General features: G+C 40.7%; 1 protein-coding gene across 1 annotated transcript in view; it reads right to left on the reverse strand.

Annotated features, from left to right (window-relative positions):
• The window catches only part of MYH9 (myosin heavy chain 9), a 55,815-nt gene extending 31,753 nt beyond the window's left edge, over positions 1 to 24,062 (reverse strand). The window contains exons 1-6 of the mRNA XM_035903171.1: positions 23,713 to 24,062; positions 17,470 to 17,626; positions 7,101 to 7,128; positions 6,201 to 6,294; positions 975 to 1,067; positions 211 to 274 (exon numbers count right to left, since the gene is read on the reverse strand). Of these exons, the coding sequence (XP_035759064.1) occupies positions 211 to 274; positions 975 to 1,067; positions 6,201 to 6,294; positions 7,101 to 7,128; positions 17,470 to 17,626; positions 23,713 to 24,045 (769 nt within the window). The 5' untranslated portion in view covers positions 24,046 to 24,062. The remainder of the gene's footprint in view (positions 1 to 210; positions 275 to 974; positions 1,068 to 6,200; positions 6,295 to 7,100; positions 7,129 to 17,469; positions 17,627 to 23,712) is intronic.
• Between the last annotated feature and the right edge of the window lie 1,420 nt (positions 24,063 to 25,482).

The following is a 25,482-nucleotide window of genomic DNA, read 5'->3' on the forward strand; positions in this document are numbered from 1 at the left end:
GGCCCCATCCCTGGAAACATTCAAGGCCAGGTTGGACGGGGCTCTGAGCAGCCTGATCTAGTTAGCGGTGTCCCTGCTCCTGCGGGGGGGTTGGACTAGATGACCTCTAGGGGTCCCTTCCAACCCTAAACATTCTATGATTCTATGATTCTATGATTACTGCCACCTCTATAGCATTTGACTTCTTTTAAGTGGTTACAGAAAGGATACAGGTCTCAATATTCGCTCCAACGATGTAGCCGTTGACATCAAAGTTGATTCTGATGAACTTGCCCTAAGAGGAAGATAATAGCATTAAAATTAGTATTCATTCTATCTGGTAACAGCAGTGAACAAGCAAAGGTAAACCTTCTCTTTTTAATCCAGGAAAGGAAATTCAGAACAGGTCAGGCAGGTTTTTAGGCAAAACATAAGGTCACCCAATAGGCAATGCCTGCTGATCACAACAGCAATTTAACAAACAAGACACCAAACACTTTCAGACATTTCTGACATGCAGACAGCCTACAATTCAAATTCATTATGTTTCAGAGTAGATTTCCCACAAGCAGGGTCCCCTCAGTTTCATGTGCTATATGATCTAGACAGTTCCACCTCCTTCAACGTTAGCTTCAACCATTTTCATTTAGTTCCAGCTCTAGCTCCCCCCACCTACCTCTCAGACACTGTCCATTGCTCTCTAGAGCAAGTAAAATAAAGACTAGTATTTGCTCTCAAACATAAAACTGACTGTAACAAACTTAGAATAAAAATCGGCATAGATGATCCTGGCACAAGGTCAGGTTCCTTCATTCCAGAGACGTATCATGTCTATTCTGGATAATTCACTGAATTAAATTCACTTCCCAGATTAAATTGAGGGAAGTCACTCAGACAGTTATCCTATCCTTGACAGGAATTCACCCCGAAGCAGACCTAGTCTTCCCTCTGGGAAGTCTACAATACTGGCACCCACACTGGATAGTAATACTCACAAATCTTGAGGAGTTGTCATTCTTTACTGTCTTGGCATTTCCAAAGGCCTCCAGGATGGGATTAGCCTGGAGCAACTGTCTCTCCAGTTCTCCCTGGAGAGAAATCAGAAATTAATAAAGTAGGTAGCGGTTTACTGCATTAACCTTGGGTCAAACCAGCGCTGAAGTTTCAGTTCACACTGGCTTGGCATCTGTTGCAGTGCAGCCATATTAAACCTTAGGAGATGATCCCTTAAACCTTCAAAGGAGACTCATTAGTTATCTGGGTAAAACAGAAACATTCACAAATATGTCTTATTTCCTTCCTCAACACAAGGGCATCCCAGTGCTGTCTTTCTGTTAAGAAGCAGCCCTTCAAAGCCACTCGGCCATAACATCCCACAGACTTCCCAGGATCAAAGTGAAACACTGCACCATCCAAGATCAGGCCCTCATCCCAAAAGTGTCTTGCCATCTAGGCTGGAAGAGTGAGGAAAAACCTGTCTTGCTACTGCAAGACAGCCTTGAACTCTGCCAGCAGTAGGTTAAGAAGCTAATCCGAAAAGGTCTAATGTTTTTTTAAAACGAAACAAAAAACTTGCACTAAGACTCTACATCTTCTAAAATACAAAGAAGCAAAAACCTCCTTTGTAAGGAGGCACACAAAAAAAGAGAATTAGTGGTATGCCACAAACTACATGATTGCTTGCATTCTGCTGCCACATTTGCACACTCCTCCCCTCAAGGAGCACAAAATGCTGGAGCTGTAGAAAAAGAAAAATTCAGAACCTTTACCCCTGCCAAGTACTAGACCACTGGAGCACATACACCTTTCCCTGCAGGCTCTTGATATATCCCTGGCTGTTTTTAAAAATTACTTGTCCTCTGTGCTAAAAGCATGGAGTTCAACATACTTCAAGATTACCTAAAAAGCTTCTGGAGACAGAAAATGACAGTTTAGATTGATGTTTCTCTTTTTAGCAGTTATCAGTAAGTACTCAAGACTTCCTGTGCATAACGGATGGAAATGAAGTTTGATTCACGAGAACTGAATTTATGGGCAGATTATTCAAGGGTGTTTCTAAAGGAAAATTGTTCCCATTAATTCTCAAAGTGCATTACAGAACAGATTAGTCCTTACAGAGTCTCTCTAAAAATACATGCAATGAAAAAAAAGGAGGAAGATACACAAGAAACTATACAAAGGACTGCAAGTCTTTATTTCACACTTCCACAATCACCTCACCTCACGCTTGCGAAGTGCAAGGCCAAACAAGACCCTCAGTCCCTGCAGCGCTGCACATACACAGAAGGGGCAGCTGCTTCAAACACTTTAATTTGCTGTCAAGCATACGTAACAAGGGGGTTAGCCCTGGGAAGGGAACCTGAGCTGGGACATCTGCTCTCTCACAACAGAGCCAGCGTGTGGCTTTGTAAGGAGAAAACCTTGAAACCAGGCTTCAGTCCTTGAAACTTTGTGGCAGCCACATTTCCCCTCCTATTCTGGCACATGTATTGAAGTTGCAACACTCTTCCCTCACCCCATTCCTCATCCTGCAGTGAAGTCCTAGGCCTTTGTTTATGACTGCAGTCTGTTACTACGCAAGTGAGATATGCCAGCAACATAGCATTTCAACCCAGCTACGGAACAAGGAGGGGAGAAACTTCTGTTCTCTAAACAGAAGTCAAGCTTTGACACCAAATCTATTTTAATTATTTGGCTAAAAATAAAGCTAAGGTCATGCTTAGCTACACAAAGATCAAAAGTTTATAGAAATCCATACTACAGACCTCAGGAAGAAAGTGTCATTAATGTCAAGAAGGTGTTGGTGAACTGTAGTTTAAAGGTGATTAGATTTCTTGAACCACCAAGGTAGCAATACACATAGAGAACGCCAGCCCTGGGACACAGAGGTATAGAGCTGTGGGGAAAGGAAAAGGCTAAAGAGTTGGTCAAGTCAGTTAGCTCTCATGACTTGCCTTAGCACCACGATACAGTGGAAAGAGCAAGTTCTCAGCATGCCATGGCAATGGCACATAAGATTAAGCGGCTGCGATTACTGTGATGTATACATTCCTCACTGGCATGCACTGTACGCTGTCTTTGTTTAAAAAGACAATCCTTTTATCTTTAAAATTTTGAAGAAGTTTTTTGGGTGGGGTTTGTTTACCTTAAATTTTGACAGCCACCTTTCACTGAAGGAAGAGACTTCATTATTATTATTATACAATGGGTAATTTTGCAAAGCAAAAACAGTACAAGACAAACCTGTCCATCACAAGCTTTCTAGAAATTCTAAGGTTCCTATTAGGTTAAGATGCTGCCAATTTTCTGACACCTGTGGCTGCCATTTCTTGACCTGAAGCAAATTTCTTTAATACTTGGCATGCATTTGAAGTATGCTTCTGTTTTCATGAGGAATACTTGTACAATAACAGCCACTGGATCTGTTAGCCCATGGTTGGGCAGCACACACTCTTCAGTACTTTCTACTGGCCTGAAGTTGCAACATCAATTTAAAGCAACTAAACCCCCTGACATCTATCTTGTACTCTGAATTTTTTTGTGTCTCATACACTTTTTGGAAGGATTTCTATGCAAGGAAGAAGTTTTGCCAGCCATTTATTCTACAGGAAGCATGGAGAAAGGCATCTAGAAATCACAGCTAGCTTTAACAGCACGCAATTTAAAAAACCTAAAAGATATGGGGAGGGTGTTTGGGCTTTTTTGTTTTTCATGGGATTCTTTGTTGTTTTGATTTTTACACTTTAGGGATTTGCTTTTGTATTCTTTCCTACAATCATGTGAGAGATTCTCAAATAACTGACTCTCAACAAGTGGGCTGGATGGGGAAGGGAGAAAGATCATCAATAACCTAATCTTCATTACAAATATTTAAGCATTAGCAACTATTACCCATTAACTTCTGATTAGCTGCGAACATTCTCATCTTGAAAAAACTATTATATGATTTAAGAAGTCAGTAGGGAAGCAGAGACTAAACATGAGAAAACATCAATCTCAACCTCCATAAATAAAGTTTAATCAAATGAAAGAAAGTGTTTATGTAATTAGATTCAGTAGGCCCCAAAAACAGACTTAATGTGCTTAGTAGTCACACCATGCAGCTAGAACCTATTTAGCTGAATATACTAATGCACTGGGATTGGTGGAAGCTGCCACTACTTCCAAAACAAGAGAGCTAGAGTTGAAGAATAAGCTTTATAAATCTGGTTTTGCTCTGATACTTGGAAAACCAGGGGTTTACATCCAAAACTTCTAATAGTAGACAGTCAAGAAACCTTTCTGGTAGATAAAGCACCACTACTTTCTGTATTATCATTGGTTAAGTTCTGTGCCCAGTCTTGCAGCATAAAGGTTCAACACGATCATATTCAACCCTAAAGAATGTATCTGCCGTGACCAGTACACCTGAAATCCTCAAAAAAATTAACATATTCATCTTCATAAAACCTTACAATCTGCTTCCAAGTTTAAGGTTTGTAAAGAACTGTTGCATAGAGCTCTCATTCCAATTAACATTTGAAGACTCCAGTTCTAAATCCTCTCTGGTAAGGCCAGTGCTACTGTTTAGTCACAGAAGTTGAGCAAAACGTTAGCTGCAGGACTTTTCGGAAGAATCAAAACTTGAGGTGGGGGAATCAAACTTGGGCAAATCACCAACCAGTCCAACTTAGGACTGTTTTATTCTCCTAAGCAGACTGCCTGTCCTGCTTCGGTGATTTAAATTTTGCTCAAGGATAAGCAGTGGAAGAATACTTAACTCAAGCCCATGATTCTGTTTTCCACACTCAAAAAAAAAGAAAAAGAAAAAAGAAGAATGTTTCTAAATACAGCTACTGACAGACCATGGAAAAAGCCTTCATATGTCTGAAAGTCTGGCACATAGAAAGTTTTTTTTTGGTTGGATTCCAGAAGTTACTTATTACTATGTGTGTGCGCACACATAGTATGCCTGCACGCAGAGATGCTGCCTTATTCATATACTCTACACACATAAGACATGCCTACACATTAAGCTACTGTGGAAGAACTCTTATGCAGAGATACAGTGGACACACTTAGCATCTGGCTTTCATTACACCAGTGAACATTTCCAACATGTTCAGCTCTGGCTAACAAGCTCCCAGTCCTGGAACACCCTGCCTGCAGGGCAGCCTTCCCCCCGACCCCCGCCAACATTTCTTCGCAACCTGCAGCCACATCTCACTGCAGGGAATAGAAAGCTGAACACCTAACTACATTTATCTTACTAAGAACAAGATGCTTATGGTTCTAGGAAAGCCTGGTCCAGTCCTATTGCCCTGGAGGAATACGTCTTGAATGGTCTATCTGGGAAAATCCTGCAAGAAAAACCTTAAATGCAAACTAGTATTGAGCACAGAACACAAGTATTCTTGATATTACTTTAGTCTCCAACTGAACATCCTCACAAAAAGATTACTGTGCACCACACAAAAAAAATAAAATTGTGAGTTGTCTATGGATTTGTTTTAGCTGCAGAAAGTGATATTGGTGTGGAGTGAAAAGCTGCTCAAAAAAATCACACAATGGGACAGAAAACGCATTCCTGGTGCAGAACGTGCAGTAAACGTGCAGCTCACCTACGAGGATACAACTGACGAATTCGGCAATAGTCCATCGGGGGAGAGGGAGGGGGAAAAAAATATAAGTGAGACATCTTTAAAGTCCTCCCACCATCACCACCACCCTCCTTTCATGTGCTACTAACACTTGGCTGTTTTCCACCCTTTTTAATGTTTTCAACTGAGAACTTTAAAATTGTAGGATGTCCACTAGCCTTTCACGGTATTCTCCAATTCTGAGACAGTATATATAATAGCCACACCTAATCTATAAAGGTTTTACACTGCCTATACTGGTTATACGCAATACATCTGTGTAAAAAGATCAGTATAGGCGATGCTTCATTTATAGCATCTCTTGCCCATGCACTTGCCCATGAATCCAAGAGGTTGTGGATGAGTTTATCCCCATTGTAGTTCCACTGAATTCAAAGGAGTTTTGATTTAGAAAAATGTTCCCTTGCTTGCTATTTTTGACAAACTTTTATTGTTTAATAGTTCATTGTCCTCCTCAGCCCCCTGACAAACGTTAGTATCTAGACTTTTATTGAGCAATATGGCTTTTACCAACACCAGCCAACATATATTCATTGTCCAAAGTCAGCACAGCAACAAAGCATCATCAAACCCAGGTCTTACCTGGTCTTTTTTAGACTTGTGTGAGGAAGCAACGTGAGCCAGATACTGAATGACCTTCTTGGTGTTCTCTGTCTTACCAGCTCCTGATTCACCTCTGTAAAGAAAATCTGCAATTCATTCACAAACAAGACGTAGGGGGACATATTCATATTTCTAACCCCCAAAGGGCTACAGAGCTCCTTAACTGCATTCTGGCCATTATGGCACCTCTCTCAAAACCAAGAAAAAACAAGTTGTACTGGCAAGCGATAACAGCGCAGCTGGACTGCAGGCTAGCCCTCAGCCAATTTGCTGCTGGGTACTGGTTCTGTAAATGTGTACAGAGGAGGGAAGGCAATAAAGAACTAAGTTTTCTAGACACTTGGATACAAAGATTGCCAAGTGGCTGAGTAATAAGCCTGAGGAGGCTGCTGTAGAGCTAGGGGTGAAAGGTAATGGAAGAGAATCTTTCAGAAGGAAGCCTCCTGACTGAGAGAAGAAACATACCAATTCCTTAAGCAGAACAGAGGGCCAACAAATTTTGCTGTGTTTAGAAGAGAAACTGCTGTATCAAGAGTATCTGTTACTGTAATCGGCCTCATCAGTATGAATGTACTTAAACACAACAGCTGCATCAAATCTGAAGGACTTCTCCAAGCCTCTTCTATTGACAAAGCTGTATTTCTTTAGGCGTTTGAGCACAGGGGCTGTTTCAAAACCTCCCTTCTTCCTCCAACTCTTATGAAAATTGCAGAAAGGATTACATATATATTGGAGGAAATGTAGTGGGACCTTCTTGACTCTCCACTATTACTTCATTTACTGAGCCCACCCCCAGCATTTACAATTGAGACAGTCCTCCAACCAAGATTTTTAACACAGACTTTGACATCCAGACAAGCTGACAACTGTAATACTCACGTGCAAAGGATGGATTGATCCTCTCGATCTACAATAAAATATTAAAAAAGTAGTTAGACTGAGACTCTAAAATTAAAATTCTGTGACAAAACGAAATCAACACCAAAACAAAACCAGGAACTAGTAGTAAACTCTGCCAAGGATCTTCAGAAATATAGCCAGGTAACCCCTTTTCTGGTAATAGATGCTAATGCCCCACCATCTGCCAAAGTATAATGGCACCACCACAATTTAGTTTTCTTCATCCAGAAAGAATATAGCTTGCACTGCAATTTTTCTGCAAACAATACAGAACTCTCTCACTGAATGTTTCTTTACCACAGAGCTACAGTTTGATGTACATCTACTTGTTCTTCAGCCCCCTCCCCACCATTACACTGGGCCCATAATGACTTACAGAAGTCATCAGCAGAGCAGTGGGAATAGAGAGGCAAGTGGGACAGGAACCATTACAAATACCAAAGCACCAAAACGTCACACCAGACAGAGGTTTTCACCCCCAAAAGAAACACTGGAGACTCAGAAATTTTTGTTACTTATTTTGTACTGAATGGACTTGAAAACTACAATGATGGGCAGTGGCCTAAGTCCTATACAGCTGATTTATTTGTGGCACCATCCCCTATTATATTAACAGAGCAGCTAGTAACAGCAAAAATTTTTTTTTTTCATGCTGACATACCAGTAGACATACTAATTCCTGTGTTCAGTTCCCAGCTGTGGATGATAACACCTTCCCAGCTACAGAACTTACTTCACCCAGCCTATCCACCACTATCTTCTCCCACATCTTTAACCTTCTTTCAGCTTTCACCTATGACTCCACTTCCTCATACAGGAGGAAGTCCTGACTAGCTCTTCCACCATGCCAGCATCCCACTGCTCCCTCACCACTTCTGTGTGAACACACACCCCTGGTTCTGCCTTGGTTTCACCTTTCATCCACCTCTCCACCCTTTGCCCTCCCTCCACCTCCAGTCTGCATCCCATTCCTCCCCCATGACACCAGTAACCAGCTGGGAGCCCTGGGTAGACTAGAGCGGGCCTGTGCCTACACCACAACTGCCTTAGTAGCTTGTAGGCACCACAGGGGCAGCGAGACCTGTTCAGACATGGAGCAGACTTAGGCACAGCAAGTCATTCAGACAGTCCACAAGAGCTATCGGGGCACTCACAGAACAGACTGTGCCACCAAACTCAAAATCCCCATTAGTTTTTAAGCTATCCATTTGGCTGTTGGTGTGTGTGTGTTTTGTTTGATTTTAATTTGTTGTTTGTGGTTTTTTTCTTCTTAAGATCAAGACCAGAGGACTATCTGATCATCCAGTCTGAAAACGTGAATAACAGCAGTTAGATTTAATCCAGTTATTGTCACTCATTCTTTTTTCCACACTGAGCTCCAATTTTGTGTTGGACTGAAGTCTAAGAGAGAGAGTCCAAAAAGAAAAAGAAAGCCTCAAACATCCATGAAAATAGAAAATTCATCGGATTGTTCTAATAAACTATTTTAGCAATTGGTTACCTTCATCGGTACGTTTATGGATGTGACTGTCTCCATATTTTAGCTACCAGTTCTTTCTGTTCCTTTCTCTGGTAGCTTAGAGAACCCAAGTGCACTCAGTGTTCTCCCCACCAGAGAGTACTTAGACAATATAATTGAGTCACCACTCAATTTGTTTTGTGTAAGATAAAGAAATTGAGCTCTAATTAGGGAAGGCTTTGCAGTCAGACAGAGTTCAAGTACCTGAAACTACTTTCCATACACTTAAACACTGCTACTACAGGTGAATTTAGCATTTCAGTCCTAAAGTCATGAATTACACATTCATTAAGAAAAAGTTCCTATTAACTCATTTTATAGAGAAGTATATCTAGCATTTGGACACGTTTTCATGGAATAAGGAAAGCAGGTAAACCCACCAAATTTGAGATTCTATCTTTACTTAAATTATTCTGAAACCAGTAATGGAAACATTAGGTTCACACGCTACAGATAGGTAAGTCCTCCTCTCAAGCTTCTTTACTGGAAACTGATTGTATGCAGATGAACACAAAAATTTAGAGGAAAATAATCTGCTTTATCCCTGTTAATGCTGTTCAGAGAGAGCTGATCAGCCCTAAGAATGGAAGAAAGCAAGCAGAAGAAAATCATCACTCAAATGGTTTCAGCCCAGCAAACTCTTAAGGATTCAAAACTAGATACTGCAGCTTTACGAGCATTGCATATTCATTTTTACAAGTGCTGAATTTTGTTCATTGCCTTTAAGATATGCACCCCTTTTGCTGAGGCACAGCAAAGAGCAGATGTTAGCCAGCTCTGAAAGCCCCACCCACCCAAGGTTCCCAGCGGGTCATGGGCTCAGCAGGCACACACCAGCCAGCCCTCTGCGAGACTGGGCACTTTGAGGGTGCATCAGGGGAATAACTAATGACTCGTTTATGGATTGCCTAAGGAAATGTATTCTTCGGTAGCGCTACACCTGGGTGCAATTCTCTATCACAAAGCAGCTATGTGAAAGGAAAAGATTGTGCCTCTGAATAACATCTGACTTTCAGGAGCTTGACTATAAACAAGCAGCCCACTTGTCCAAGAAAAAGTTATATTCTCATTCAGGTACTACAGAGGCTCTTCTAAGCAGCCAATTTGAGAGGGGGGGGGAAAAAAAAAAAAAGAAAAAAAGATAAAGATAACCATAAGGAAGGTGCTTCTTATTCCCAGCATTCAACTCTAATGTTGCAATTACCATCTGGCGCTCCTCAGACAGAAGCGCAGCCCTAAGTACTTGAAAAGTGCATGCCTTCCCGTTCCCTCTCCTCCAGGAGAGGATTCTTATTCCAGGAAAAAAAACCCAACAACCCAAACATTGGTAAGCAGACAGATAAATTAACTGCCCAAAAGAAAAAGATGACCAACATCAGATAACACTCAGAAGCTCTCTGAACACTTTTTGATCATGACAAGTTTTGCTGCACTTAGTTGAGAAGCTCTTTTCGAGCCTCATTCCAATGAGGCAAGGTAGCGACAGCACCCTGGAGTGACCCTGGGAAGTCCCAAAGGGGCAAGCACAAGATTTTTCCACACCTTAACACGGAACAAGGTGCTGAAAGGCGCTCGGGCAGGAAAAGTCAGACAGTGTTCATAAATCCTCTCAGCGCTACATTCTCCTCCCCCAACGTACTGTCCTGGTGGCCTGCTGCAGCTGCATTAGTCACCTCTGCTTTAAGCCAGCAGGAACGTACCTGCGAGTGCAGGCAAGCCACCGGCAGCGTGCAGACACTGCCATAAAAGGCAACATTCCTGTTTGCAATCCGGGGGAAATTCTTTCCCAGGACTGCAAAGCGGCAGTCATTGGGATAGCTGGAATTCTTCTAATTGTGTACAGACAGACAACTCAAATAATGTGTTGAGCAACAGGAAACTGGAGCCGACCAAGGGGCCAAAGAGCTAACGCATACAAAAGCGTAACTCTGAGACACGCTACCAATTAAGAATTGCTTTAAATGCCAATATTCATTCACCATACAATACTGACTTGTGCCATCACGAATCAGAATTCAGTTGCCCAGACAAGAGGCCACCTCCACCCTTTTTTTTTTTTTAAAGGATCATTCAACATGGGCGTACTGCACAACTTCAGTCAGTCAAAACTTGCCTTTACTCCATTGTCAGTTGTGCAAGCAACCTACTCAGCAAAAGAGAATGTGCTGGGTACCATAAACTCGGTTGCTTATAATAACACAATCAAGAAACGCCTCATTAAAAGAAATCTGCATCTGCTTTTCAATCCTAAACAGAGTCAGTTATTAAAAACAATCCAGAATAACAACTCATTAGTTAATTATAGCAACAGTTCTGTATTTCAGACCAGCTGGCAAGGAAAGCTTTTTATCTAGGCTCTTCTTTAGCTCTCATCATCACAGTATTCAAGTGATCATAAGAAGCAGCAGCCTCAAGCATCTAGAAATTCAGGAAGAAAAACATCCTTCAAATTTAACATCCTTCAAATTTAAGCTATACAGCAGTATGGTATAAGAAGAACAGTAGATTAATTTTTCTATATTAAAAAAACCATAATATCTAACTCATTCTTGACTTTCTTCAGTCCAAAAATAACGGACCTCATTTTAGACTGCTTGCAGGACCTCCAGCATACATTAAAAACTTTATTAAACCAAAATTTGTTTTAACAAGAGAGACATCTTGTACCTAAAGAGTCCTCAGCCAAATATTCTACCACAAAACAACAAATCTGAATGCTGAAATGCTGTGGTGAAATATATTGGCATAACTGATAAATTAATAGAGCCCCAAACTCTTGAATTTTGTTTTTAGACGTTTAAGGATGGGAGAAGAAAAAGGTTGGGAGGCTAGAAGAGAATGTGCAATTTAAGCTCCACATCACAGTTACGGAACATCCTAGCAGGCCTTTATCACCCACTTCCTCTGCATGAGTGACTCCAGTTTCAAGCCTGTTCATCTCCATAAAAGGAGAAGTCATATAGCATTCACACAATGGTGACATCATCTCTCCAGCTAAGAGGAAGTGTAGCTGAAAGGCAAAGGCTTGGCTTGCAGTTCCCTGCCTATAGCTGACTCATTAAGGCTAAAAGCTTAACCATAGCTAGATGGTACCACCCACCTCCTAACCACCGAGCGTCTGGCAGAACTGAGCAGCCTGGCCCTCTGGGTTTCCGTTACTATGCTGCTCCCCTAGCATCGCAGTGAATGCCTGTAGCTCAACTTAGGCAACTGGCTGGCTGACCAAGTTAGAGAGTTGACCTAAAGCAAGAATTAGTCTTAAATGCATGTAAGTGCTTCACATGCAGTAGTTTTGGTTCCTCAGTCCATCCTCTAACTTCTGTTCTGACCTCAACATAATCTTAAAACCAATGCCCTTCCCTCAGGGCTGTAACACAGGAGGAGCCGCAGGCACTTGACACGCTCTGCTACCCGGAACAACCCCACTGGCAAAAAATCTAATCAAGTATGTTCACTGTGGTGCTTTAACCTACATGCTGGTTTGAGTAGGATCAAACTCACTCCAGGGGAACACCAGAACGGAGCCTGAGAGCCTGCTTTTGCATTATCACGCAAGGAATGCGTTAGAGGGACGTTTCAAAAGGCTAATAACCTATCACCAAGTACAAAAAAAAAATACAACAAGAATAAAATGAAGGACAAATATAGCACATTAGAGACAGCGCTCAACAACAGAGCTTCAAGATGCGAAAAAGGAGAAAATCACTTGAGTTGGCAGGAACACTGCAGTGCCAGGATTCAGCTTTGCATTATCTCTAGTTTGAGCACAGTCACGAGGAGAAAAGTAAGTTTCATTTCAAAAAATGAAATATATCCTACTGGGTCAAATGCAAATATTTATTTCCCCAAGCCATTTTTGGACTAGAGCCCATACCCCTCTCTCCTTAACTGAATCTGGAGATAGCAAAACAGGAAAACAAGTTAGGCCATAATTTAAGGTTACACAAATGTTTATGAAGTTCTGACAGGAAAGAAAAACTGGTATACAGCCTGCAAAAGCTCAGGCAGCTCATGATACTAAAACAGTGAACTGCAGGGAGACTGACAGCAAGGGCTGAACCATTATATAAGTGACTGCCAGAGAACTCCTGCTCTGGTTTACAGGAATGAAGCAAAAAGGGTGTGGTAACTACCAAAAACCAAGTGGGCAAGAGACTCTTTTTTTAGCTCCTTGTTCTATTGAAAACCACACTTCAAGACACAGATTTTTAGAGCTGCATTTAGAAATCTCAACTAATTCAAAGCATGTAAAACATTTAAGAAAATCAGAAACTACATACATCTTTTCTTGCTATTTGTATACAAACACCATTAAAACAAACATCCTCTGGAATTAGTATCCAAACTTAACGTTGCCCTTTGCATCAGAAATCTGGCCAAATCTTTGAAACAAACTAGTGAAACCACAGGCTATATTCCTTTGGGTTTAATGGAACTAGAACTCTACCTTTACATGCAACTTAAAAGAGACATCTGTACCTCTACATAATCTGAACAGCTCTGTCAAACAAGTATCTCTGAACTGGTAAGCACGCCCAGAATACTGTATAGAAAATAAAGATGCACTTCAGGACAGTGCAATATACAGTGCAGCATAGCAGACCAATGCCAAGAAGCAAGCTGAGAAAGAAGACCTGAGACCAAGGAAGTTAAAACAGAAGTGTTCTACTAGCTCGGAAACTTAAGAAATACATAAACATCTGAGAAGTACAAATAAAAGACTGCAAGGTCATGTTCTTTAGAAGCAGATCTAGAGGACTGTGTCTTGTGAAAATGACAACTGGGCCTCAGGTCCACACAAAGCTCTACAACAGCAACCAATTTGTCTCACAATAGCGAACACTGTTTCTTCCCCTAATGTATCGAGGCCAATAAAAATCATGAAGTTACTATGCTTAAGAATTTTTTCTTTTAAACACCAAACCCAGAGACTGACTAGCTCCCAAGTGAATACCAGCAAGGTGCTGGCTGCACAGGCTCCTTTGCAGACTAATCCATCATTGTCAAGGAGGGTTTAATCACCACACAATGATTTTAAGAATTTTGTTCAGTGAACCGTCAGGAGCCCTATACTAACGTGTAGAGGAACTGTATGAGAAAGGAAATGGAGCATATTCATTAGCAATGTGCTGTCAATTCCCTCTCCTGCCTATCTCTTCGTTGAGCCAGTTGAACTTTGGAGACCAGAATAACCATACTGATCTCACCTATAACAAAAGTTTCAGACACTGGCATTAAAACAGCCATCATGCTCCAGACACCAATCTCTTTCTAGCTTCTATCAGTATTTGATGTAGAAAATTTCCCTGTATGTGTTCCAAATAGACAAACAGGTGCTGTTTAACAGTTTTAAAAATATTTTTCTAAATAGAACCCCTGGAGACTATGAATTTAGGTAAAGAATGTACCCCTTCAGTGTACATCTGCTGCATTTGAATAATGATTTGTTTGCTCAAGAAACCACTCCACTTGCAGGCACTGTGCTTCAATCATCAGCGCCAGAAGAGTAATTCTTCTGAAAGCAGTCAGACCTGAAGCTTCTGCCATCCAGGTTACCCAGGGAACAGAAACATTAAGATAAAGCGTTGTCTTCTCTAAAACCAAAAATGTTACACTTTTTTCAGAGTTCTACTCTAGAAAGACAGGAAGTCTCTCTAAGTAACACATAGCAAAATTATGGTTTTGTCTCATTTCTGAGTCTTAATATCTTGTATTAGGGAAAGGAGGAAAAAAGAAATAAAATCACTTTTAACACCTCTATCTCTACTGCTTCAAGGAAGTACTTCTGATGACATTTAACAAAAAGCAATTTAACCTCTTGGAATATAAAAATGCCACATGACACTTTTGTGAATGGAGTAACCAGAGTAAACACAAAAAAAAAGAGGACCAAGCTCACCCATAGTGCATCAGCATAGATGCCTGAAAAGGGTTAAATAGTTTCTGGATTAGCAGAGGTTGGAATAAAGCTCTCATCCTCTCCCTTCCCAATTCCTTTCCTGACAAACGTCCCTTTGAATGGCCTGCTTATTAGAATACCATAAATTGACTGAAAACCAAAAAAAAAAAAATTCAGAGTCCAAATCAATTAACATGCAAGGCTTTTCCGCTCTGTCAGCTTAAGAGATAACTATACCCCATGCTGACAGATGTCAGAGTCAACAGCTTGCTATCCTTCTCCAGACCACGAAGGATTCCCAGTCTTCAGGGCTCTGAAAATAACCTAGGGAAGGCAGCCTAATCCTAAATGCCTCTGGCTCATGTGGAGCACTCGACCCTTTCATCTTCTATTCTCTGTACAGATTCCTGCCATACCACTGGCTGCTGCACCAAGCCTCCCCCACCGCTAAGCAAAACTGAGAAAGTGGAATAGGAATGCTGCTTTCCATTGGTCTAGAGGCTACCCAGGACCAGAGACACTGCAACAACCTACTCACCTTCACTCCCAGTAGCAGACATTGGAATGCTACTGTTACCTTTTGCAATAAGGAAATAAGGCAGTGAATAACCTTAAAACCATCTCTAGGTTCTTGGTAGCACACATACAAAAATCTTTCCAAAACCTAGTTAAATAGTTCAAAGCAGACTAGTTCAAAAGCTAACTGGGAATGATACACACATCCAACAAGCGTTCTGAAAAGTCAGCAACAAGATATCTCAAACCAGGCAAAGAGGAGCTGGAGTATACATCCAGACTGTCAATACTGCTGAGAATATTGCATAGCTAGAATTGTTATGGGAAAGATAAACACTCCAGCAGAGCGCACAGCAACTTTCCCGTGCTAGGAAAACAGAGGCAGAGCTGCCATTCTTTAGCTTTGTACACCAAAGCAATTCAAGTCTGGGATTTCTGAGTTTTAGACGTCACTCAAGCAGTGGTCCAACGGAGACTCCTTCTCTTTTCAAAAGGAAAGCAAATATCCACGTAGATTAATCACTAGCTCCAAACCACCAACAGACCAAGGAAGGTCACCTGTCCCTTGTTGCAGAATTGCAGCTGTCTGGACATCCACTGCCACATACTGATATAAATGTCAGGGATGAAGGACAAGATGCGTGCACATGCAGTTCCACATGGTTTAATTGTTGTCTATAGAGGGAAATGGATGTTTTCAGTCTCTTTACAACAATGCCAAAGAAACTGTTTCTGATTCTACCTAGAAAAGATTTCTTTTTAGGGAACAGTAACTCTGGTAGGATTAAGTCAATAACTTGTTTAAGAAAAATATATGTTGGTACTTAAGCTGACAAGGAATGGGCAAGGGAGAGAAAGAAGTAATAAAGGAAGCAAAACAGCAATAAAAGGTTTATAGACAACCACGCTGCCACGTATAGCATAAGCAGCGCATCTGTCCTCGTTCTTCATGGCAGATCCAGTCTGAGGGAAGTGAGGTCCTATATAGGTGCAGGTTCACAGGTTTTTTTCCTCTGGATAAAGCATTCCTTTCAGAGTAACACATCAGTGGCATAGCTGTATTTCTTAAAGAGCTGTCACATCTTCAACAAATTGCCATCAGTATCCTGCCACCAGTTCACTGCAGCATGTCGGTATGGCTCACCCCTCCCCACTCAAAGCTTTTACAAATACAGCTTAATCAATCCATCACATTAGCTCTCCCAAGTGCTCTGCTCTGCATGGCACCATGCTCCAACAACCTTTCTCAGCATTCTCCACATGTGAAATTTCTTTAAAGCCACTAATGCAGGTAAGTGGAAGGATTTATTCTTGCTCCCTTTCCACTCTGGAAAACCATAATGTTACAGTCCTCCTATGTTTCGAGGTGCAAATGGTAGTGAGGGCAGGGGAAAAGCATAACTCCTTAAAACTGCATCTAATTAGGATTTTAAAGCATGTTTTTATTATATCTAGCCTTTGTTCAAAGATGTGAGGCTAATGACAAGACCTATGAAAGACAAATACCTTAATCATTACTCCTTTATTTTCTGATGACTAGCAATCAAATTCACACAAGCCACACCAAATCAAACTATCCATTATATCCTTTAAACCTTACAAAGCATGCCTCTTCATATAACCCAGCTACAAACAGGAACAAAAGCCCAAAACATCTCCATTCCTGAACTCTCTCCAAGCATCCCAAACACAAGCACAGGCTCTGTGAAAGACCTCCTCTCAGAAGGGGGGATATATGCAGGACATTCAGAGCTCCATTTTCAAAAGTCCTCAAGTGACAAACAAGCAGCAGATAACATATAAGGTTCTTTACTTCTCATTTAGATACACAGGGGGAAAAAAATAGGTCAATCTGCTTGCTTTCTTTAATTCTATGAAAAGCCAACACATGTATATAATATTACTGCATAGTTTTATTCTTAATGGAATAAGAATGTAACTAAACAACTCTTCATCAGTAAAACTACCACTGACCGTTGCACTTATATTAAGCTTGTTTCACCCAACCAGCTTGTATGACTGCATTTTAAATACTTTTGTTAAAAGCCTCTATCAACCAATACTCATACTTGCCTACCTACAGCTATCATTCCATAGGTTCATCACTGAGAGGGAAAGTTCACTACCTCAGTTCTCCTTGCCTGCTTCTCTGAACCCCATGCATTCACACCAGCCTGTTCGTGATGTTAAGGTTAGCTCTTGCCAGACTCTTTGTAAGGTTCTTCAATCCACTAGAGCATGAGAAAGCTATCCACCTGAACACAAAAGCTGGTACCAAGTAGGTGTCAGGTGTCTGTAGGCAAAGAGGGGGCAACAATGCCTTCTGATAGCAGCAAGTTGTTCTTCTCCTACAGTGTTTTGACTGCAACTTTGATTTGTGATTTCAACATGAGTCATTATCTATCAGCACTCACCTTGCATCATACTCCTGTAGGCTGTGTCTGTGATGGCATAGATATGAGGGGGCATCTCATGTCTCTTTTTGCCTTTGTACATCTCCACTATTTCTTCTGAATATATGGGCAGGTTCTTGTAAGGATTGATGACCACGCAGAACAGGCCTGAGTAGGTCTGGAAAGAAAACACCCCAGCAAATAGGCAGGAATTAAAAACAGTGTATGCTTGTACATTTTAACAAAGTATTACTTGGAAAAACAAACAAACCAACCAGTCCTTTTTTAAGTGCTTCTTCCAGTGATGCCATGTGGGATGCTTCCCACTAAGCAATATTAGCAGCTGAAGTCATATCAACTTGACTAGCACTCAACATTTCCAAGTACGCACAGAGCATCAACTGACACATTAGTCACACTGATATCAAACTGGCCTGTTCCCTGGCTAATTAGCAGTCCACTAGACCTGGATTTTCTTCCTTTCAAAGTTCCTATATTCAAGTCAAGTGTCCATTTCATTATATAAGGTAGGTGCTCAGCTCCTAGAAACATGCATTTTATTATGCTCTGCCTCATGTTTGCTATGCATTTATCCAGTAATTTATCAACTACAATGTAATAAAACTTCCAAGCCAAAATGGTTACTAAAAGAAAAGTAAGACCAGTGCACTCCTTAAAGGTTGTTAAGATCACTGGACTAGGCTGAATTCAGTGTTAACCCTGCTCTGAACAGGAGGTTGGATTAGGTGGCCTCCTAAAGACCCTTCCAGCCTGAACGCTTTCATGATTTATAATGTAACGAGTATACCTAGAACTAGCTTCAAGACTGTAAGGTCATTAACGTAGTACTGTTCTGAACTAGCCAATATAGAAAATAATTCTGAAGTATGCCATGCTCAAAGAACAACTTTTGCCAAAACTTACTTCTAATTCATCTCAAACTGTTAATTTATTGATCTGTGACAGCAAACCCTGATTTCTCAGTTGGTTTCCACTGGCTTAAATTCTACATTTCCAATGGAAGACAACTGCCAAAATACTTGTAGCGAAAATATTAAGCTTCTTAAAAAAATCTTTGTGATCTGAATACCTAAAAAAATCCCTAAAAAACATTTTACTTGCAGAGGGAATAGGAGGAGCAGAGGCTTCTTAGATATTTCCTAGATATTCTAAGAATAGCATTCCAAGCCTCACTCCTGGGGTTTAGAGCTACCCCAATTTTAGAGGCAGCTGTTCAAAACATCTGGATAGCAACTTGCAGTGCTACCAGAAGAGAGTACATTTGGCACTTTTTATTTCTATTGCTACCATCTCTTCTATTGTTTACTCAATGAAGAGTGCTTTGGAGCAGCAAAGAGTTCTCCACAATGAGCGCAGAGAGTACTTAATCAGATTTAGCCTCTTCAGCTAGATAAAGGTAAGGATTAGACTACTGTGATCAGAAGGGTGAAAATAGCATCTACTACACAGTTTATGGTCTTACAGGGTTGTCAGGCTCTGGAATGGGCTGCCCAGGGAAGTGGTGGAGTCCCCATCCCTGGAGGTATTTAAAAGACAGGTAGATGAGGTGCTTAGGGACATGGTTTAGCGGTGGGATGGCAGTGCTAGGTTAATGGTTGGATGTGGTGATCTTAAAGGTCTTTTCCAACCTAGATGATTCTATGATTCTATATCCAAATTTTCCACATGCTGGCTTAACATTAAGTAATTAGCCTACTCTTACATGCAGCAGGTTCAGCTTTAGGTATTTAAGGTTCCTTTTCCATCCCCTGTATTAGGAAATGTTTCCAGACCTACCTTTTTTTTTTTTTTAATATTTGAGGAATACTTGAATAGCTTACAGAAAATACTAAATCTCTTTCCAAAGTGGGAAACTATGAAAGTTGGCTAAAAACCTTTTAGTGTAGGCTTTCTATAGTTCCACGAAGCTAAGCTTCAGTGAGACATTCTAGTCAGATTAGGTTTGAGGCAGTAGTTGAAAGGAACAGTTAAAGGAGTTTGCAGAAACCAACTTGGCAATGCTAGTTCCTTTTGCCTCAGCCCAAGTTCTCCATCATGTTAGACAGTACTTGTACAGCAAAGAATAGCAAGTGAAAGACTGGGTCATGCTTTCCCGACCTTTGACTACACTAGTGGAAGACAGAGTAGGACCAAGGGGTAGAAAGGAGTCAACTCAAGAGTAGCATGTTCACAGTACATGCAATATGCCTTTTCTTTATACTGGCATGGGAATAATTGACATTGGCATCAACTGAACTGTTAGAAGAAAAGCTGTAATTTCACCGGAGTTTTGGAAAACAAGTAAACAAAACCCCTCTAGGCTTCCAGTTCCAGCTGTCTGCATTAGCAAGTATCTTACCTCAAATCCCATGGCGGCAGCAACATGCATATAGCAATCAAAAGATGATGCCCTATATAGTCCCTGTTCCCCACCCACCCTGCAACAAAACTGTAACTCATGACATAGACCAAAACTACCTCTCCTTTGAAGGTGTTAACAAGGCTAAATGCCTGTTTGCTGCTTCTGGAGGATTAGAAGTGAGAGCAAAAGAAAAGTGGAAGTACTGTGGTAATACTCCATAAGGAATGTAAAAGGTTTTTTGTCTGTCTTTGTGTGACTTTTTATGGCCGTGTTTGCTGACAAATTAGAATTGTCACTTTTCAAGTAAAAATAGCATAAAGGTCTGAAGCTGGACTGAAGCAGTCTTATGGATGAGAGCAGCAGTTTAGAAAATGGAAGACATTAATTTCAATTAGAGTGAGAAGCCATGAAGCAGGTATGCAGGAAGAAGCCATCACCTTCTTCCAGCATTCTGGTTGCCAGGAGAAATTTCATTGCAGTATAATGATCTCAGACAGATGTGTGAGGTGATATTTTTGTCTAATAAAATAGATGCAACTAATCATGGCTGGGATAGGCAACGGAGCGAGACCACCATGTCACGACTGCTGGTCAAGCACACAATAGGAATCAAGTTGAATTATATTGAGCAGAAGCTGCCGGCCCTACCACAGAGAACTGACCAAGAGTAATCTTCATCTTATTAAAGTACAACCAAAAACTGATATGCATAAATCCCCGAATTGAACCCAAGGCTCCAGTTGAAAGGCTAATCTATTATAAGCATTGCTGGCTTGGAAATCTGTACTTTGTTTCAGACATTACTATCTCAGAATTTTGGCATTACCTTTTGCTAACTATTTCAAGTGACACATCGGCCAAACTGAAACTAGTTTTATTTTTCTAACTGCTAAACTAGCTCTTAAGAGCTGAAAGGACCATCTGCAGCACAGCACAAAGCTGACAGCATCAGAAAGCTTATTTTCCAGCAATTGTTAACTTCAGTGAAATAACTAGAACATGTAAGGTTGAGTTTTGAGCTTCACATCAAATAAAAACAAGTCAGTTCAGGTAAGCAACACAGAAGTTGAAGATGATCTTCTGATAAAGCATTCCAAATAGAAAGGGTTAATATGAAAGCCAGTCTATTAGCAAGTCACCTCAGTGCAGAACCAATCAGCACATGGAAACAGCAAATTGGTGTCAGACTCAAGCTCTTAGTTTTTTAAATGTTTGGCACTCCCTGCTCAAAATTTGTCTGCACCAGCCTTAAGATTTCCTCCCTTCCTTTTGTAGGATGGGTAAACAGAAAAATAAAGTTAAAAGAAGAGAAAAGAAAAAAAGCCACAAAACCACACAGCTCTGCTGGCAAAGAAGAGAAAAAGGACAAGAGCATAAGTAAATTATGCTTATGATCTTTCCAGAGACGTTTATGTTAGAGATACATTGCGTGTATTCTCTTTCTTCAAGAGGATTAATGATCAACTAACAGCCAGTCTAATGAAAGTATTTTAAGCCTTTGCATTAATCTCCTGACTTGCTGAGAACTGCTGACAGGTGAGATCAGTCCATTTCACAAGTGCACAGAAACACGGTTTTGGCAAGACTGAGATTCTGTAATAGAGCATTACTATGCTAGGTTTACTTGGGTGAAGGGTGTGGGGATTTTTTTATACTTCTTACAATCCAATTAGAACTCAATTTATTACAGTCACAGACTATGCCTGAAATTTCAGAGGATATCTTGCAAGATATGTGAAAGCCCATTGCACAGTGTGCAACAGAGTTTGAGATGTTGAATTATTTTCAACAACTTATTATATAACCTAGCAATGTTTCCTGTTCTAAAAGTGTTACACATGCTCTTGCACATGCTATTTCATCTCAATACAAAGATTCATCCTTCTGAGAACAGATTTTGACCTATAGTCAAAGGAGTTATTGACTACAAAGAATAGTTAACTACATCAACCTCCAACCACATTAGGTCTCAAAATTTTGAGTTCAGAAGGTGGGAGTTGGACTAAATTTGTATCAGCTTTGCATCCTTCAGATGTTCTCCCGTAATTTCTGCAACAGCTGTCTATATGCCTTCGTGACTCTCCAGAAAAGGAGTGGTCACAGCACTAGCCAGAGGCAGAGCTTCTAGCTTGTGTTCATGCTCCTTAACTTAGCAGGCAACAGTTCACAAAGGTTTCTACCCAAGACGGATAGCTAGAGTGAATTCCTGCTATGTGGCATCTTAGACAACACCAGTCCCTGTAGGGCAGAAGATATCATCTATAGCTTGCCACATAAGATGACTGCATAAAGGACTGTATCCCTTCTGGTATGAAGAAGTAGTAAGCATTCAAAAAACCCCAAACATACATATAGATATTGCAGAGTTTTTACTTATGTTGCCTTCTCCGTATGAAAGGGGCACGGCTTTTGGGGTTTGGCAGCACAAAGAGGGGGAAAATATCTAGACAGACTTTCTTCAAAGACTGTATTAATAAACATGTTTACATATGCAATTTATTCTTTAATACATTTTATTTTAAAAGGTCTTCTAATCTACTGTGAAAAAGATTTCATAGTGCCTAAAAACACTGAACATCAAGCATTTCTACATCCCTCAAGATTCCATCTCAGGCAGTCTCATTTTAATTCTGTAAGCAGAGGCTAGTTTGAGAATAAATACACCAAGAAACACTAGCTCTGTTTGAACCAGCAAATGCACCCAAAATTGTACATCATCCCTGAGTTTAATCATTCATTCTATGCCTGCAGAGTATCAATAAAGTAGAGGCTATCACAACCAACATCTGCTAGCTAAACAGAGGCCATACAAAGAGGAAAATCAGAAGGGCACTGAAGAACCAGGGAAACTTTGTTGTGGCCTTTCTGTACTTAAAGGAAGCCTATAGAAAAGATGGGGATGACATTTTTAGCAAGGCATGTGTGTGACAGGAGAAGGGGTAATGGCTTTAAACTAAAGGAGGGTAGATTTAGACTGGATATTAGGAAGACATTTTTTACAGTGAGGGTGGTGAAACACAGGAACAGGTTGCCCAGAAAGGTAGTGGAGGCCCCATCCCTGGAAACATTCAAGGCCAGGTTGGACGGGGCTCTGAGCAACCTGATCTAGGTAAAGGTGTTCCTGCTCACTGCAGGGGGGTTGGACTAGATGGCCTTTAAAGGTCTTCTCCAACCCAAAGCATTCTATGATAACCAAGTCAAGGTTCCAAGTTCTCCTTCCCCACCTTTCCCTATTTATTGCTTTTGGTATTCAGTGAAGTGGTTGAAGTAGTTGCTGCATGCTTCATTGGGTATGACCACTGGTCCCATAAATGGCATCTTTGTCATTTCCACAGCAATAAGTAGGAATTTTTGTCCATTTTGAGGTGTAAAGAAAAGGAAATATTTCCCATCTGTAAGTACATGCAAGCACACATGTGCCTTCTCTACTAAGACACTCCAAGATCCAGAATTTTTGTAACACAAAAATCTTGACATTAGCATTCCTTCGCACTGAAGCTCCAGACGTGGAAAAAAGCAATTCAGACATCAGGTACATTAGGACTGTGTTTTTATTATCATTTGGTTCAGTTCAGATCAGACTCCCTGTTTACCACTTTCCAACTGCTCTCACTTCTTGCTAAAAGAAAGTTAAATGGCATTCAAAACATCCTGCAAATGAAGACATTAAAATGTTAGACAGATTTACCACAGCATTCCTTGAAAGCTTCAACATTAACTGGAGGGGGATTGGCATAGTTTAGTGAAAAAAATTTTAAGTAGAGGGAAGAAGCTAAGTCACATGAGAGTTGCGTATAGGGGCAATGAAAGGTTAACATACACATTTTAGAACCAAAGTGATTACAGTAAGTTCACATGCTATGTAATCAAGAACTCTTACCCCAACAGGCAAGATTACTTACATAGATCAGTCCCGAGTAGTATCTCTCCTTCAAGTTATGAAGCACAGAAGCCTCATTCAGGCATGTCAGCTCTGCCATATCTTCCACTTTGGAGAATTTGGGGGGGTTCATCTTCTGGATGTCATCCTTATTTACTTTCACTTTCTTCCCATTCTCTGCCAGTTCCACGATGGCCTCATCTCCTACTTCCTCCTTCAGGCTAGCTGCCTCAAACCCATTCTTCTCTGAGGGAACCCATACCAGCTTCTTGGCTGCCCAGTCAGCCTGAGTCAAGGGGTTATTAATGATGTTTTTGTCCACATAAAGGTACTTATCTGCATCTCTTTGCGACATTGTGTTTTAGAATCGGGGACCTGCAAAAAGAGAGGGGGGGGGGAAAAAAAAAAAAAAAAAGATATTTTTAACGCCTCAAGTTGCCTTGCAATATCCTAGAGGCAGACAATCACATGCTAAGTACTCTGAGTCCCTGGTCATCACAGCATGCCTCCCCCTCCTTTAGTTTCATGTTAGTAAGCACTGGTAAGTTGTCAAACTTCCAATAAGGTCAAGGTTTTGCTTGCCAAGAGGATGAAAAAAAACAAACTAGCAAGCAGTTAAAAAAAAAAAAAAAAAATACAACAAAACACTGACCGTTAAGCATTTGGAAGCCATTATTTGGCAGAAAAGAGAAAGCACATTACAGTGGCAAGCATCAAACAATTTGTAAGATGTGCCAATACTCATAGCATCAGATACCACGTTGGTAACATTCAGGTCAAGATGAGCCCTTCACTGCTCTTCTTGGTAGAGATATTAGCTCAGAAATATAATCATTAATGTTTAATCAACACTTTTACTTCCAATCTCCTTGTTCTGATAAGCTATGAATCAAATACCACAATGCCTTAGAAGTGCCATATACCAATCTAGACAATATATGAGACGCACCTTGCTTCTAAAAGACATCATTGACAATTTGAGGATACCAGTTGAGACTGACATTAAATACTTTCCAACCCCAGCCTAGTAGCAACAGCCAGCCTGCCAGTTTGTATCTTTTTTTCTAGATAATGTTAAGTAGTAAAATACCTCTGACAGTAACAGAATAAACCTCTGGTCAGGAAATTTTACAGCCAAAAATCCTCCACTGAGATCCTTGTATGAAGCTGTGGTCAGGTAGAGGAGAGTGTACCACCCCTACAGGAGGAAGATTTAGGCAGTATGCTCAGAAAATGGCACCCTAGATTTAGTGTTTCATCAAAACCAGAACGCTACCGCCAAGGATTTTCTCGTTTATAAGGCAGGCAGCAATTTTATTGGTGCCACTCAGAAATCCTTTCAATCAGAAGAAAGGACTGCATGCGTCAAGGCTCATTAACCATGTAACAGCAGCCTCTTTACAAGGTCCCATAAACATTACTTCTTGGATCCTTCCTCACAAAGATACCAGTGTCCTCAATACATGTTTTTCATAACTTGCATAGAAGCTAGAGCTCTTTACCACCAAAAGAACAGGAAATTAAAATATCAATATTCACGTCATGGAAGGCTGTCAGGATCTACAAGAATAATTTTTCTGCAGAACATACCCATATTTACAAACCAGCCTGCAAATCAAATAGGTGAAGTCTGACTATAGATACAGCAGACAAATAGGTATTGACAGCAGAACAGAAGTAGTTCGACTCCTGAAACATGCATGAGAGCAACAATAGATGTTGAGTCCCAGCATTAACAAGCAGTGAATGAAGCCAGAAAAACATCAGCTGTAATAATGATGGGCACAAATGC

Source organism: Egretta garzetta, unplaced genomic scaffold, assembly GCF_000687185.1.
Source record: "Egretta garzetta isolate BGI_Z169 unplaced genomic scaffold, ASM68718v1 scaffold51, whole genome shotgun sequence".
NCBI classification, from domain to species: domain Eukaryota; kingdom Metazoa; phylum Chordata; class Aves; order Pelecaniformes; family Ardeidae; genus Egretta; species Egretta garzetta.